General features: G+C 36.2%; 1 protein-coding gene across 5 annotated transcripts in view; it reads right to left on the bottom strand.

Moving 5' to 3' along the window:
* The window catches only part of HCFC2 (host cell factor C2), a 63,942-nt gene that overhangs the window by 24,029 nt on the left and 23,231 nt on the right, over positions 1-16,682 (bottom strand). For 2 of the 5 annotated variants that reach the window (XM_032836750.1, XM_032836748.1), the window contains exons 11-16: positions 13,535-13,738; positions 12,899-12,972; positions 10,794-10,931; positions 8,876-9,061; positions 8,427-8,465; positions 7,874-8,159 (exon numbers count right to left, since the gene is read on the bottom strand). In XM_032836750.1, coding sequence (XP_032692641.1) covers positions 7,874-8,159; positions 8,427-8,465; positions 8,876-9,061; positions 10,794-10,931; positions 12,899-12,972; positions 13,535-13,738 — 927 coding nt within the window. Of the gene's footprint in view, positions 1-2,933; positions 8,160-8,426; positions 8,466-8,875; positions 9,062-10,793; positions 10,932-11,585; positions 11,668-12,898; positions 12,973-13,534; positions 13,739-16,682 lie in introns of those variants that run through there. The other 3 variants (XM_032836749.1, XM_032836751.1, XR_004380203.1) reach the window with 3 other exon arrangements.

The following is a 16,682-nucleotide window of genomic DNA, read 5'->3' as shown; positions in this document are numbered from 1 at the left end:
TGGTCTCAGAACCTCCTTAGATCCTTCAGAAATAATGAGGATCTCAAAGAGCAGTTGTTCATGTGGGTTATTATACTTATCAATTTTTACCATAACAGAAATGCAAACAGAGGCATTTTTAAAACACAGTAACACACAAGTACACACTTGATTAGCTATCAGAGTGAAGAGGTCATCATACCTGGAAAATATTTAAACTCATGAAAAATGAAAGTGAAAAGGACAAATAATATTTTAGTAGTTTTGTGAAAATAATTTTGCCCTCACAGATCCCCTGGAAAGGTCTCAGGCACCCGAAGGGTCCCTGGACCATACTTTGAAAACACGTTTCTCTGGAGCAAATCTTGTACGTGTGCACTATGAGACACGTCCAAGAACTCATTCATTCCTCAAATATTTACTGAGCATCTCCCATGTGCCCTGCATTGTTCTAGACACTGTGCATGTCTCAAAAGACGTCAGACAAAGCAGGCAAAATCCCTGCCCGCATGGAGCTTACATTGTAATTGGCAGAATGTTCAGAGCAGCATTGTTTGACAGCCCAAAATGGAAAACAATCCAAATCTCCACGAACGAAAAACAGATCAACAAACGGTGTCTCGCAGACAATGGAATACTGTACGGCAGTGAAAACAAATGGAATACAGTTACATGCATGAACAGGGATGGGAATCTCAAAAACAACGGTCAGAAAAAAGTCACAGAAGGATGACATCATTTCCATGAAAGTTCAAAAACAGGTAAGTCTAAACAACATACTATTAGGGATACATACATAAATGGCAGAACCATAAATACAAACATGGGAATTATTAACAAAAGATCCAGAACAATGTTTGCCTTACGTGGTATGTAGATTGAGGACAAATGGGATTCTGGGTATCTGAGAATGTTCTAGTTCTTAAGCTGAAGGTTGAGTACATGTCTGATCATTTTATTTATTTTGCAAGAAATAGTTTAAAAGGAAAAAGACATATGATTATTTACTACATAATTTCATCAACCAAGAGAGGGAACATCTCCCCATATTTCAGCCGCTGCTGTGCGTTGCAAATCAGCTAATTATTTTAACTGGTGGGGAATAAGTACCTGATAACAGGCAAAGAGGAATGAGTATGGGCTATTCCTCACAGAAGTTAACTAGGTACCTGAAGGTCAGGATCCAACGGGATGTCAGTATTACAGGACTGCTTTGCCAAGTTGAATCAGAGTCACCCGCCTGATTCTGGTTAGCTGGTTACTTTGTTCACTGCGTATAACCATTTGTATAAAGCAGAGAATAAAGATAGCTTATGCAAATCCCAAAATAAATGAAGACCCTGCCTCTTTACTGAATTCTGACTCTCAAAAGTGCAGATTCCCTTTGGCACATTCTAATACTGTATTTATGTACTAGGTAATCCAGAAATACAGAAAGAGCATGGTACTTATTGTTTCTCCACACTGATCAATAACAGGTGTCAGGTTGATCACACCAATGTCATAACAATTTTGCAATCCTGTCTTTGCCAAGGTCATTGCTGGCAGTGCCACTGTGCAGATTAAATAAGACACAGTTAAGGTGTAATTTTTCCTGATTCAAAAATAGCTATTGATTTGGTATATAATTTCAAAATTTGAAAAGAAAAGAAAAAAAAGATCTTTAAACATTTGATCCAGCTCCTTTACCCAAACACGGCAAGCTAAAGTCATTCATTATCTTGGATGAGGGAGTTGGGAGTTGTTGCAAAAGGTAGAGTAGGCCTTGCAGCAAGAGGCCCACAACCCATTCCCAGGAAATGGGGAACTCGAAGGTGTATTCTCCAGGTCCAGACTCCTCAACTGGGTCTAACACAGGGGTGCCAACTCCCCAGAAAGTTCCAGACATTGCTGTAGCTATTGTAAAAGTCCCAGGCAGCTACAAGACCTTAAATCTCACCCATATTTAAGCTGGAAGGGACATGCCACCAGGGGGTGCTACACTGCAACTTGTGGCAGGAGGACTTTGTGAAGGTGGGATGGGCTGAGCTCTGGGTCCTCCTATTCCACCGTCTTGCAGCTCCCGCCCCTACCCCAGCGGTGGAAGGGGTGGGGGGGGGGATGACTCTGGATCAGAACGCTGACACCGTCTCACACACTGTGCTGCCCTAAGTGGCACACCTACACCTTTGTTATTCCGGATGGTCAGTATTAATACCTACCGCTTTTTCCTCCCCCTCCAATAAGAGACAGAGAAACTAGGAGGGAACCCTTCTCAAGTTCTTAAGGAACTTCCACTCTGTCTCCTCAGACTCAAGAAATGAATAATCCTTTTGGTCAGAGCTGGGTGTCCACTGGATCATGATTTACCAGTGGACAGAGTTATCCCACGTTCAAAACCAAATACCACCTCCTTTTATTTGTAACCTGTGTATGCTCAGACATAACAGGTTCCCCCGTGCTTTCCTCAGTTCTCATGCTGAGGAATGATGGGTCCTTTAGCTTCTTATCCATGGGTGCTAAGGAGACCAGGAAGGGGGAGTGGGTAGGAAGGGGGCCATTTCCTTCTCTGCAACACCTTTCGTATCTGATATGCCACTAACTCATTCTTCTGATGCTTTTATCTCCAGGAGGAAACACCCTGACATTCCTAAATACCCTGCAAAGACTTTTTGTTGAACCAGCAAAATCAAATCAGGAAATAGTGTATCCTTCTGTTGCTTCCTTACTTTCATACCTATGACTTCCTAGTCTTCTATCTAAGGCCACAGGCTTTATAGCCCTATATTCTCAAGACTTTGAATGTGAGCCTCTGGCAGGAGTGGTAGTCAAATTGTGAATATGATGACCTTTAAATACCAGGCCCCCCAATTCAACTTTTCCAAGATACTAAATACACAAAAGAACCTAACAGTTTCAGATGAGCTTGCTGAAATTAACAATCTCACAAATGGACTTCTTTTTTTTTTTTTTTTAATTTTAGTTCCTCAAGAGGATAGGAAAGAAGCAAAGAGATACTTAGTAAGATATAGAAATCTATTTGGAACAAGGAGGCTGGTATCCTTGGATTTTATAGCCTTTTCTTTCTCCATTCAGTTCATAGAGTTTATTTCTCCCCAGAATGGTGTAGGTTCATGTTTTTCCAGGCATGACCAAAAAAAAAAAAAAAAAAAAAAAAAAAGTCTTCCTGAGTTAGAGAAATAGTACAGGGACTCTGAATTATAACTGGGAAATGTGGAAGAAGTTGTGCCAATGTCATATTGTTTTCTAGTGGGTAAGAAATAAACTCGGACGTGACAACAGTGGCCTAACTTGGTATGTGTCAATGCTCATATTCCATGTCTTCCAGAAGTCCCTGTGCTTAAGTATTAAGTATGTTTTTTTCCCTAATACTAGATAATTGTCCATGGCTTTCCTACAAGGAAATAGTTTGGAAATATTTTTAGCTCATTTTCTGGATCATCCAATGTTAAAAATCATAATTCAGCAATATCCCAAGACTCTCACTAAATGCTCAGATCTTTTTAGATCAAAAACTTCCACTTGAGATCTACGCATACCTAGATTAAATCCCTTTTAGCTCAGGACATATGTGACACATCGTTTATTTATCCCAGAACTTCTCTTAGGAACCTAAGTAAGAGCAGGGTAGGATAAGACAAAGCTAGAGTTAGTATTTCCCCCAGAGGCTTACTAACCTGCTAAAATCTCTTTCCTTATCAAAGCCTCCCTCCCATTTTTCACCCCAACTTGGGAGAGGGGAGTGAGAATATGGAGAGATGTAAAAATGACAATTTTCTTTAACCATGTGTTAACCTATTTAAGTACCAGCTAAGTGGCCGATATGTAAGAAATATAAAGACCCAGTCTCTGCCTCAAAGACCTACCACCATTCTGGCAAAGAGGGATAACAATGCTAACGAGTAAGGATACAATGTTTTTTAGGCTACTATGACAGAAGATTGGCAAAGGATAGTGGAGGCACAAGAAGAAGAGGGCAAATCTACCTGGATATGGGGCATGTCAAGAAAGGCTCCATACTGAAATCCTGAAAAAGGACCTGAGTCTTGAAAAAAAATGAATGGAGGCAGGCGCAAGTGGAAAAGGGGATTACAGACAGGAGGAGGTATGGAAAGAGCGAGCAAGGAGTATCACAGAACTCAAGAAAATGTCCAAGTGTCCAGGGAGCGGCTGAGTTATGAAGGACAAGAGTCATCACCAGATTTGGGAAATGAGAAGTTATCTTGGACCTTGGCTAGAGCCATTTTGATGGAGTAGCAGGACAGAAGTCTGGCTGCTGTGAATGAAAGTGAGTGTAAAGCATAAAGACAAAAGATTAAGAGTGAACAAAGGACAAAAAAGAGATGGCAACACTTCAGATCTATTTCCTGGAGCCACGTGCCTTTTTGCGCACAAGCTCAGCCACAAAAAGGGTTAGAGAGATACAGGTTACATTTCTATGAGAACAGGATTCCGAACACAATCCACTAACTTAAAAACAAGTTTTGGGAGACAACCTATTCTTTATGAGACTGCCTATATTATTTTAAGTGAACAATATAAAGTCAATATTTCTACAGATTTACTCTGCAGTCACTAATTTTTCTCTCATAGAGTTCAAAATAAATAACACCTGTAATTGATTATAATAGAAAAGGTGCTTTATTTTACATATCATTGGTACATAATACATAAAACTGCCTAAAATCAGTCCTGGAAAACTTGACTGTCACTTATACCTTAAGCAGTCAAAGACCAAGTCTATTTTGCAACCTATTTCATTCATGGTCAGATTACGACAATAACTTTAAATACTAATTATCTCTTCATAGCCAATGTTACAAATGAATTTTATGCTACAAGTGCTGCAATTTTTTAAAAATAAAAATACCTTCATTTATAGTAGACCGTCTCTCTAACCAGAACAAATCCTTGCTAGGCTACAAGTCTGAAATAATGGATCAACAGTTTTACTTTCTTATAGATGACTGTATTTATGTAATTGGGTTATAGGGCAAGGGGGCCTCATACATGCAATCAGATTATTTCTGTTGTTGTTTTTTTTAATGTGGATAAAAATGAGTTTATAATACCCTATTTCTAGTTAAATTGCCAAAACAGTTTACTAAACTAAAATGAAGCCAATACAATATTTTAGAAAACATAATTCTAAGAGCATGCAACATCAAAATCTTTTTACTACACATGTGAACTAAAGTTTTAGAGCCCAGGAAGAGGACTGTGGCACAAAGGTTTGTACATCTGAATTACCTATCCAGTAGGGAGGAGAAAGAAAGTCATTTAACTCAGCATAAATCCTCTTATGAAAGGTATCAGCATGATCTAGCCCACTGCTACTCAGGATCTTCACTCAGAAAATGTGCAAATCATAGGAAGCTAAATGCACTTCTCTTGTTATTTACCCTAATCCATTCTATTCATGAACACACAGCTTGAAGATCTATTATTAACTATTAATGTCAAGCCACAGAGATTTCTCAATGGCATTTTTTTAGTCACCCATAAATGTGACTGCTGCTTAATGTACAAATGCCAAAAAATGATAACAGAATCTGGGCTGATCCTCAAAGTAAAAACATTTGTTATTTTCACAAATCCCTTGGTATACAGAAAGAGTGTCTTTCTCTCTAGAAAATAAAATGTATGTTAGAACCACAGGTTCACAGCACAGTTGAGGGATGTAAGCAAAGTAAACTAAACCGAATACTAAATAGGTATAAATGTGCACACTCAAATATTCTATTCTTTGCTTAAAGTCAACTTAGTCCTTGTCATTAAGAGAAACGCCTTGAGACGCAAATTGTTAATGCAGAGAATAAGGAGTTAAAAGCGAGACCTTTTTCTAATAAAGCAAACAGATCATTAAAATAATCGGACTTGAAACATATACTCTAACTTTCCGTTCTTACTCTTTTTATAACTAAACACACACATATACACAACAAACCCTAGCATTTAATATGTGCAAAATTGCTTACCATTTATTTTAACTTTGGTTAAGTATTTGTTTAGCCTATATCAGACATATTGTGGAAGCTATACAAATGATTACAAACATAATAATGAGGTAAGTTAAAATTCTACTAGTGCAAAAAGCAAGCATATGCTAAAAGCAAAGCATATGAATTTAACAAATGCAGAATGAAGCTCTCACCAAGGGAGGTGCTGACATAACAAACCAGAGAAGCTCCTTGTAAACATTGTTTGTAAAATACACATTTAAAGATTAAAGATTCATACAGCCACAAAAAAGGTATTCTAACAACACCAGAGTAGTGCATTTATTTTACCTTTAGAGTTTGGAAATCACTCATTACGTGTCTAACAGTTTGCATATTTTCTTCAAGAGAAACTTAATTAGTGAGACACATTAATTACAAATACTGTAGTATAAAAATCCCAGTTCTTTACAAAAATTATATATTAAAATATTCTATACACTTTAAATTAGTAACTGGAACACACATATATATCAATTCTGCACAATTAAATCCATCTTGGCTGGGAGTATTCTAGGAGAAGCTCGAGGACACAGCTACTCAGTCAACCTAAACTGGCATAAGGTTACATGGTATAAAAAAGATAGGCCTGGGCCCATGCGGTTATCGCAGCTCGTAGTGTGAACTACCTTTTCTGCATTTATTGCTCTGTATTTCCATTCCAGATCTGAACAGGCAGTGGAACCATGACATTCCAAAAAGGTTCAAAACAAGCTACCTGTGGCAGAGGACCCATCACGCCTATCTGTATCTTTAAGGTTGCAGTGGGACCTGAGAGAGCTGTCTAATGTTTATATTTCAGTTGTAAAAAAGTTTATACAATTTTGAGGTAAAAACAATGCAAAAATAAAACATTTAGAGCATTTACAAAAATCTTACAAATGTTTAAAACACTATTTCAAAACTTGTGTTCTGTTAAGGTGCTTCTTTCTTTCTGCAGTGAGGAGGACATATGTATTTCAATATTGAATTTTAAATTATGAAGGTTTTCTTAATTTCAGCAAAAGCAAAGTTAAAGCCATTAAGACAGATGTTAAAATGTTCACAGATATACTTTGCTTCTGACAAAAATACAGAATTTTAGTGCTGAAAGAAACCTTAAATGTAAATTATTTTAACTCTGTCTTCTATTAACAAGGAAACCAAGGACTGGGTAAGTTAAGTGCTTTCGCCAAAAATGTATTCCAATATATCAGGTATGAATCAAGAAAACCCATTACTTTTTTTGTATTTTGCCATGATTCTTGGAAAATAATAAAAATTCAAAATCAGAGTTTCTAAACTCTCCTCTTTCTTTCTTTCTTTTGTAATTTCTTAAGCTCTGTGCTAACTGTAGACAAAGAAATGAATCAAATAGCGGCTATCAAAATTAGTATCACAAATGTTACTCACTAGAAGATAGGTGTTAATAGGACCGCTGCTCATCTAGAATAATAAAGATAAAGGGAGTAGTCAAAGACGGGTCCTTGACAACGAAGAGAATATTCACTATGTAAGACAGCGCAGTGTACAACAGCCAGTTACTAGAATCATCTCAATAACTCTAGGATGACTGAGTTACATGGCCTTTAGAAAAGATATTGGGGTAATAAAGCCTTCTAGCTTTTATCTTTACTATTTTACTTTATAAAAAAGCAGTTATGTAACTGTAAGGACGAATCCATATACTAATTTTCAGAGAGTCTTTGCTTCTTTTCTATTTTTATTTGGATCTAAAATTGAGCAAATACATTTTAAGAACAACTTACAAACTCAAACTCATAAGTGCTAGAAATACAGTCAGAGAATACTCTTTAAAATGACAAATCTTCAAAACCAGTTACTAATAAATAATCATCACAATAGCTTCAGTAAAAAAAAAAAAATTCAATTTAAAGGTGCTTTTTTATTGTTACCTTGAAGCCATCGAACTTGTGTAGCTGGTCCATATCCCTTTTCATTCTTTGCCGATATCCTGAACACAATGGCAGGCCTGGATGTATAATCGATATGTGCATTTGCAAGCTGCCCGGCAGTTACTATACATGATGTCTTAAGACCGCAATAAATCCTCATAAACACAAGTTGACTTGGATTATCTTGTATTTGTGCTGTGCGGATAGCCAAGTAGGCTGAATATTCCAAAATATTTCCAGAAGGGGAAGTTGGAGGTTCCCAGGAGAGATGGATGCCCTCAACATTCTTGAAGAAAGGAGAAAAACAAAACAAAACAAAACCAGGTAAAGGTTCTGAAAGAGTTTTCTCTAATATCACTTATAATGTTGAGTCTATCTTTAGAACACAAAATAATGCTTTCCGCTGAAGTAATTGCATTAGGTACTAGAACTTTTATTATTGATTTTTAAAAACCTAATTGGATCTACAGTGTTTAATTCATGCCCACTTTTCAATATCATAACTAGGCTTAAATGTCTGCCTGTACCATCCTAAGAAAGGGGTTTTTCTTACCTGAAAGCAGATCTTTTCTTCTCTAAAGAGGGGCAGGACCTTAGGATAAAATATAATTCAATTTCATGTGTTCTACTAAAATTCTCCAGCACAAACTTTTTGGTTCCATACAATAAGAACAAAGTTAATATTAAGATGAATACCAGATTTCCCTGACTCTCTATAATTTGGATGCTGTAATTCTGCTTCAACTTTGGTCCTTAAGATTATGAGTGAATAGCAAACATTTTTTAAACTTATAATCCACCCCTTTTACTTAAGACCTAAATTTTTTTTTAATTCAAGTACTGTTGACACACACATTACATTAGTTTCAGGTGTACATTTACCCACCCCTTTTAGATACCTCTCATTTTATCAGATACTAACAAGAAACTCTAAACTGATAGTTTCACTTCATGTACAAAATTTCGATAACTAAATCACCAAGCCTTGACCTGACATCTCACCTTTGAAATTCTGACTGCAGAAGGAGCTCCAGGAAAACCGGGAATACAAGTTTTAAATTCACTGATTTTGCTGAAAGGGCCTATTCCACAACCATTGATGGCAGCAACCCTGAATCTGTATCCTGTGCCTGGAACCAGATCTTGTTTCTTAAGTAAACTGTAGTCAGGTGCGTCTGCATTTCCTATCTAAAATGTAATACATGCAAAAGTCAAAAGGTGCAATTCATCATTTTGTCATTCAACAAGAAAACTTTTAAAGAATGAATCATGTTTTATGGTTCTAGTTCACATTTATTTCCCTTGTATTGGAATAAACCTTCCAGTATAAAAGCAACTAAGCCCATGGATTGGTGATTCTTATCCATAGGAAAAGTACTGTTTCCAGTTAAAAATCACTGATTATAAAAAGAAATTGATGTGTGTTCTGCACAATATGAAGGTAGGAAAAACCTGACAACCACTATAAACAAAGTAACAATCACCTTACATGGATAATTGTATCCAATCAGAGTAGAAATCTCAGAAGAATTATTCTCAAATAGTCTAAGCAGGAACAATAACCCTTTGGATATAGGCAAGCAAGCTTGACAGAAAAGAAGTGACCAGCATGTAGTATAGAGCATTTTAAAAATTAGTATTTGGCAGATGCTGAATAAAATGTTAAACAACTGCATATTCTGGGTAGGAAGTTCACAACATTCACAAATTTCAAACAGTTTTTACATGTTCTCCCTCTCACTGCACCACTGTGAGGCAGGTAGTGCTAATGTATCATTCCCATTTTTAAGGGAGCGGTATCATTTTTATTTTATAGATGAGGAAACTGAGTCTCAGGGAGGTTAAATAGGTGACTTGTCTGAGGTCACACTGTTGAGTACCGCAACTAAGGATTCCAACCCAAGTTCACTGGTTCTAAATTTTATGCTGTTTTTCTTTTGGGAAAAACAGGTAGTTACTAGGCCCTTAGATATTGTTATTTCCTTATATATGAAATCAAACTACTGCCAGAAATTTCATTAGTAAAATACTAAAAAATTACTAATGAGGATTTCTATTTTTGTCAAGAATTGGGAGGAATTCTATATGAAAGAGAGATATCAGAGAAACTAAAATGTAATGATAAATGTAATGATAAATGATAAGTTCTCCATTTATGTAGGTCTAGGCAATTCACTCTCTGAAATTCCCCATTCCAGAAAAAAATCAGTTCAATGTGCTTTGGAGCTGTTACTGATTTCATAATTCTTAGGGTTACTGATTTCACAATTCATATATATGAGTTCTTCTTTACGGGGTTTCAGAATCAAGAAAAAATTAGACTGTATTTCAATAACCTACAGGGGCTCTTAAATTTTTTAAGTTGTAAAATCAAGAATTGAAAAAAGCTCTCAGTAAAAGAGCACCTGAGTGGCTCAGTTAAGCATTAAACTCTTGATTTTGGCTCAGGTCATGATCTCCAGGTCTTGAGATGGAGGCTCCACGCTCAGTGTGGAGACTGCTTCTCTCCCTCTGCCCCTCCCCTGACTTGTGCACTCACATGCGAAATAAAAAATACATCTTAAAAAAAAAGAAAAAGTTCTCAGTAAGAAAAAATGTTCCATTCTCTAAACACACCAGGTAACAAAATTAGAGATCCTTCAAAAAATCCTTATCTGTACTGGCCAGACCATATTCTTTATGACTCAAAACCCAGCCCAGTGACTGTATAAGGTTTTTTAAGTGACCTGCTCATGATATATTCCATAAAAGTGCTTTAATAAAGAATACAAGATAATTAGGCATATAGATAGAACTCTCAATTATAGATTGTGGACAGATCTCAATTTCATGCATTCAAGTGACTTAAATCAGGGCTATAAAAAAAGATCTCATTCATGAAATTTATAACTCACAGGGTAGGAAATATATCAATAGCTACCTTTGAGATGCTTTGCTTTCCTTTTGGCAGCAAATAAAACTGGCTCACCAAAGCTGTATTATTTTTAAAAATTCCTACATCACACCACTGTCGTTCTCCTGCTTTCATTGTGGCCACTGGATTTGAAGGAGTCTCTTTCTAATTTCAGAGAAAGAAAAAATTATCAGGACTCTTACTGTGCATTTAAGAAACTTCCAGATTCAATAAATCCATGCAGTGATCTACAAATAGGTATATGGGTAAACACCACAACATTAAAAGCTCATAAGTAAATAAACTCTTAACAGATTAGGTCAACTGACAGTGAAACAGGGATGCCAATTCAAACACAGGGAGTGACAGGCATTCTGCAAGTCAGTAGCTCTGTACTATCAACCTAGCTGGAGTTAGCATGCTTTTCAATCAGTGATATGTTAAAATGCCAGCTGTTTTATAGAACATTGTCATTTCAGAGACCCTCTCAGAAAATGTAATCCCTTTAGTGTGACATTATACCTTGCTCCCAAAGGAGCAAATAAGGAAAAATTCATTCCAAGCTGGCTTATTTCTAGATTCAAAAACAACTAGCAGAAATTCAGTGACCTTTGCACTTGATTTAAATACCTGTGATTCTCCAAACCTAAAAGGAGAAAAAATGTTCAAAACTAAAATGCAATTTGAATATACTTTAGTATATATTAAAGAGGAGATTAAACAGTTTTACATTTTTTACCTTGCTTTAAAACAAAGAAACTTCCTCTACCTTAAGCTATTTTTAGTGATAAGTGAATTATACTTATCCCTGGAACTAACCTTTTTAAGCCATCTTCTTTATAAATGAGACACTGTTTCCAGAAGCTCAAAACAAATGTGCACTTCAGTTACTTATTTCTGTCTTAAATATATAACAGCAGAGGTACATGCTTATAATTCACATTATTTATAATTTAGGCTATCGCACATGACAAAGTGAGCTACCTAGAAAAAGTCTTTCAGGTTTTGTTTTGTTTTTTTTTAAAGGAGTATCTTTAAACTTGCTTTCATTTTTAAAGTTGTAAAAACTCTCTTCAACAACTTTTATAAAACAACTGGCTCCAACTGAAATAACAAATACCATTCTGGCTGATGTGCTGCAAAACAGATTTGGGAGAAAAAAAGTTCCCTTTAATAATTCTTCCCTGAGAAGAGTCTAAGAACTTTAGGACTTAATATTCTGGAAAGGTGAAAGCTGATAAAGGGAAATATCTGATCAAAATCCATAAAATCATGATTGAAAGAAAACCAAAACTACGGACAATTCTTAAGGATTCCAAGAGGTAAATATTAGGTCAAATAAAAACTCTTGCTCAGAGCAATAAAATCGCAATGACGGATAATTTTAAAAATAAATTAAGAAGTATATACACACACATGCACACACACATATATATTACCCTTATATTTACCTCATTAAGACAATCATGGTGTATTTGTGAGGCACATACCTAGCATTTTAAGTTAAGTTGCAGACCAATTTTGGCCTTTCATAAAACAACTCAATGTCAGAGATTATTGGGTTACCCTATAGGTACCCAATACTGCAATATTCTGCTGTTCTCCCAATTAATAGCTAGCAATAGAGCCACTGAAATTTTATAATCTGTGATATGTCCTTTTACTCTTTAAGACATTAACGTAACTTACATATACATGTACGCATACACACACTCATATTTCTGATTATAAAAGCAGCACATTTCACTATACAAAAATATTGAAGGCCCAGAGAGATTAAGTAAAAGTTATCTGTGGCCACAGAGCCTGGAGAAAGTCACCTAGCATTATAGTGTGGATGTGCGTGGACTCACATGAGAGTGAGAATGTATGTATCGTGTGTATCTTTTAATAAAGTTGGGATCATAGTATATATATAAAAATATATGTATTTATATATATACACACAAATTTTTATGCAGCTTTTTTTCACTTAACATTATATTGTAAACATTTTTTCTATTCAAGCCTTCATTTTTCAGTCTTTGGCAAGTCATTACTAGAGGACACTCAAGAATCTTTTCATGAATTTATGCTGAAGTTGCTCAGCATTCCACCTTTAAACACGTATGATCTTCAGGTCAGATACTTACAGAAAATGGCATCGCTGTAGCATGTGCTTCTACACGGCTGATCTTAGATGCAGGCAATGCACATGCTTCATCAACTAAAAACCAAACAATTCATCATATAAGACTTACGTAATCACTTCGCAAACAGACACATTAAAATATAATTTATAAACATACAAAAAAGAGCCAGAGGGAGAAAAGCACAATAATAGAAATATGGACCCTCTAAATTGAACTAATTCACAAAGTTCACTTCTCAAGGGTTTGAAGACTAACTAGAACTTCAGAGAATGTTTACCAAAGATGAAACACAAGTCCTATTGCAAAAGAATGAAATGAGAATTTGCAAAATCAGAAATCAATCAAGCTGGGAGAATTGTTACTCCAAAGTCTAAAGAATGAATCTTTTCTATGGGGAAAAAAAATTTGCTGAACATATTCACAGTAGGATAAATACATTCTGAATGTATTTCTGTGTGTGCTGATTTAAATATTTATGGAAGGCAGCAGAGTATATAATAATTTTCATTGAAATGTTTTATCTCTTTATATATGATTCAATCCAAGATGAAATGCAATTCCCATCTAAACAAATAAGCTTGATGAATTTATATACAAAAATGGTTCAAAATACAGTATGTGAAACACATTTCAAACCTTCAGATTTGGTACTGAATGTTGTTAGTGAAGTTTCATCTTTAACAACTGCCCCATTTGTACTGGATGATTCAGTTTTAATGGTCTGCTGGGTTACCATAGTTTGTGCGCTGGAAACAGAACTGGATACAGAAGTTTCGGGGATTACTGTTCTTAAGTCCAGGCAACTACTTAGAACACCTATAGTTGCTGAAGTATGAGGACCTAAAATTAAAGTGAAAAGATCAATTGTTAACATAATGCCTGCAATAACTGTGCTGTCTTATGGTTCTTGTCATACAATTCTTGCTATTTTCAATTTTAAAAATACAAACATGAGTACCGTACATGTCATTCATATGAATTAACCACTAGGCATAAAATGTTTAGAAAAATAAACTGCACTATACAGATAGCAGATGTCCAACATCTCAGCTCCTTCTTCTACTCTAAGCACTGAATCATTGTTCTTGGACTCTCCTAAATCATGGATCAAATGCCCTGCTTCTCATTTTAGGGAAAAATATAGAAGTCATCAGGAATGCATACCCTTGGTTTTCTGCCTCTCCTGCCCTAAACTAGAAATATGTTTGTGATTGCGCCCATCCTTTCTGTCTTCTCTTCCACTTCAGAGGATGAACTGACCTCTCTCCTGAAGAAGGATAATTTATCCTCCTGTGCTCTTGGTCCCATTCCTTCCCATTTTGGGAACCTCTTTCATCAATCATTCCTTTCTCTTCAGGGTTTTCAGATTCTTTTCCATTAGTAGTTTTTGGCCATTGGTCCATAAACATTATCAGGTCTCTCAAGCAAACAAGCATGCATCTTCTCTGACCCTGCAAATCTCCTCCAGTTACCTTAGCCCCTCACTAATTCCCTTCAGAGAAGTCTCTACTTGTTTGACCTCCTAAAACTTGGTTTCTGGACCACTACTCTAGTGAAATGACTCTGGCAAATATCAATGATTTCTAAAGGATGCCTTTCGATTTCTATTTACTTGACCTTTCTGCAATGTAAACAACGCTGACCACATACTCCTTTTTGAAGCTGTTTCTTTCTATGTTTTATAATTACTCATTCCACAACACCGGAGATTTGCTATTTACCAGATATTGTGCTTCTTTCTACAATGCTGAAACAAAGCAGGCATGGTTAATACCTCATCAAGTTATAATCATGTGATAGAGAAAGACAAGCACACACAATAAATATATAGTCACAAACTGTGATGCCCAGAAAAAGTAGGACACCAATCTCTGGTTCTTTTCCTGACCTTCTAGGAACTGCTTTCCAATCTCTTAAGTTGGTTTCTTCTCTTAAAATGACTCTTTAAATGCAGGCGTTCCAAGCCTTCCCTTTTCTCCATTTACATATCTTCCTATGCTTTAACTACCATTTACAAATCATAAATTTCTCAAATACCTATGTCCTGGGCACTGTGGGAGGTGCTAGAAATCTCACAGTAAACAAGTCAGACAAGGTCCCTTGTCTTGGAGCTTATATTTTAGATACCCTTAACTTCTAAGTTTTACTTCCAGCTAAAAACTACTACCTAAACTCTACACCTAAGTATCCAACTGATCATTAGAAATCTTTACCAATATGTTCTTCAGTGCCTCAAAAACACTAAATTCGAAATTGAACTTACCTTTTCCCCAAGTCTGTCCTTGCTCTTGTATTTCTTATCTTGATAAAGAGTACCATTATCCATTGAATTTCCAACCCAAAAAACTAGGAGTCATGGTCAACTCATTTTTATTTCTCATACCCAACTAGTTTCCAAGGCTAATAATGGATGCTAGTTTCTAAAAGTCTGAGAAATGATATATTCTCTCCTCTCCATCCCACCCACTGCTTTAGTCTCTGTGACTCTTGTAGTCCTAAAAGAACACCCTATCGGGCCTCCCAATCATTTCCTACTATAGTTCTGATGGTGAGCCCAGAGTGTTCTTTTCTTTTTCTTTTTTTTTTTTTTTTAAGATTTTATTTATTTATTTGAGAGAGAGGCAGTGAGAGAGAGCATGAGCAAGAGAAGGTCAGAGGGAGAAGCAGACTCCCCATGGAGCTGGGAGCCCGATGCGGGACTCGATCCCGGGATCCCGGGATCATGACCCGAGCCGAAGGCAGTCATCCAACCAACTGAGCCACCCAGGCGTCCCCAGAGTGTTCTTTTCAAACTATAAGAACAATAACAAGAACAACAACAACTAGTCATGTCACTCTTCCCACTTTTGAAACATACCAGCTACTCTAACCTACAGAGAAAAAGTCCTGACATTGGGTAGCCATTCATTCATATCTTTGAATGTCTGCCAGATACAGTCATTGTACAACCACTATGGTTTTCCAATTTGCCTAGTACTAATTTTATCCAAACTGCCTTACAATGTAGGATTTAGAGTGCATCTGAAATCTCAAAGCTCTTGTTTTCTAAGAATATAAACTTCTTTATAAGACAGATATAGAAAATCACTGTAAGAAAGAAAAATAGGGGTGGTTGGGTGGCTCAGTTGGTTAAACATCTGCCTTCAGCTCAGGTCAGGATCCCAGGGTCCTAGGACTGAGTCCCTCATCAGGCTTCCTGCTCAGCGGGAAGCCTGCTTCTCCCTAACCCCCTTGCCTGCTATTCCCCTGCTTGTACTCTCTCTCTCTCTCTCTGTGACAAATAAATAAATAAAATCTTAAAAGAAAAAAAAGAAGACAGAAATATAAGCTGCAGCCCAGGACCAGGCTTTTATAATTTTGAGCAAATCATTCCATCAGAAAATCAAGAAAACAAAAGTATTCTCTTTTTCCACACATAATGAAAGGAGGAAAAATGAGCAAATTATTTTCCTTGAATACTTCATCTATCATGGACTCATGAAGAAAAATGGAAATAAAAATAATACTCATACTGTTAAGTTTGCATTATGGAAGAGGATTTAGATTTTTATCAGCTGTCACGATGTTTTCAAATTAAAAATACAGTCATGTGTGTCTATGTCACAGACATATCAGAATGAGATTTATAAAATAATTTTAGATATTTAAATAAGGCACAATGCTTAATGTATCTCAAATGGCATGAGAATATTCAAATGAACTCACTTTACATTACAAAGTTCACCGAATTACAAGCTGTCCCATGAATGTAATCAACAGTTCTCATAAATGAACTCTTTCTGAG

Source organism: Lontra canadensis, unplaced genomic scaffold (assembly GCF_010015895.1).
Source record: "Lontra canadensis isolate GAN:19392208 unplaced genomic scaffold, GSC_riverotter_1.0 scaffold93, whole genome shotgun sequence".
Taxonomy (NCBI): domain Eukaryota; kingdom Metazoa; phylum Chordata; class Mammalia; order Carnivora; family Mustelidae; genus Lontra; species Lontra canadensis.
The sequence above is the reverse complement of the archived record's forward strand: the minus strand, read 5'-3'. Positions and strand labels throughout refer to the sequence as shown.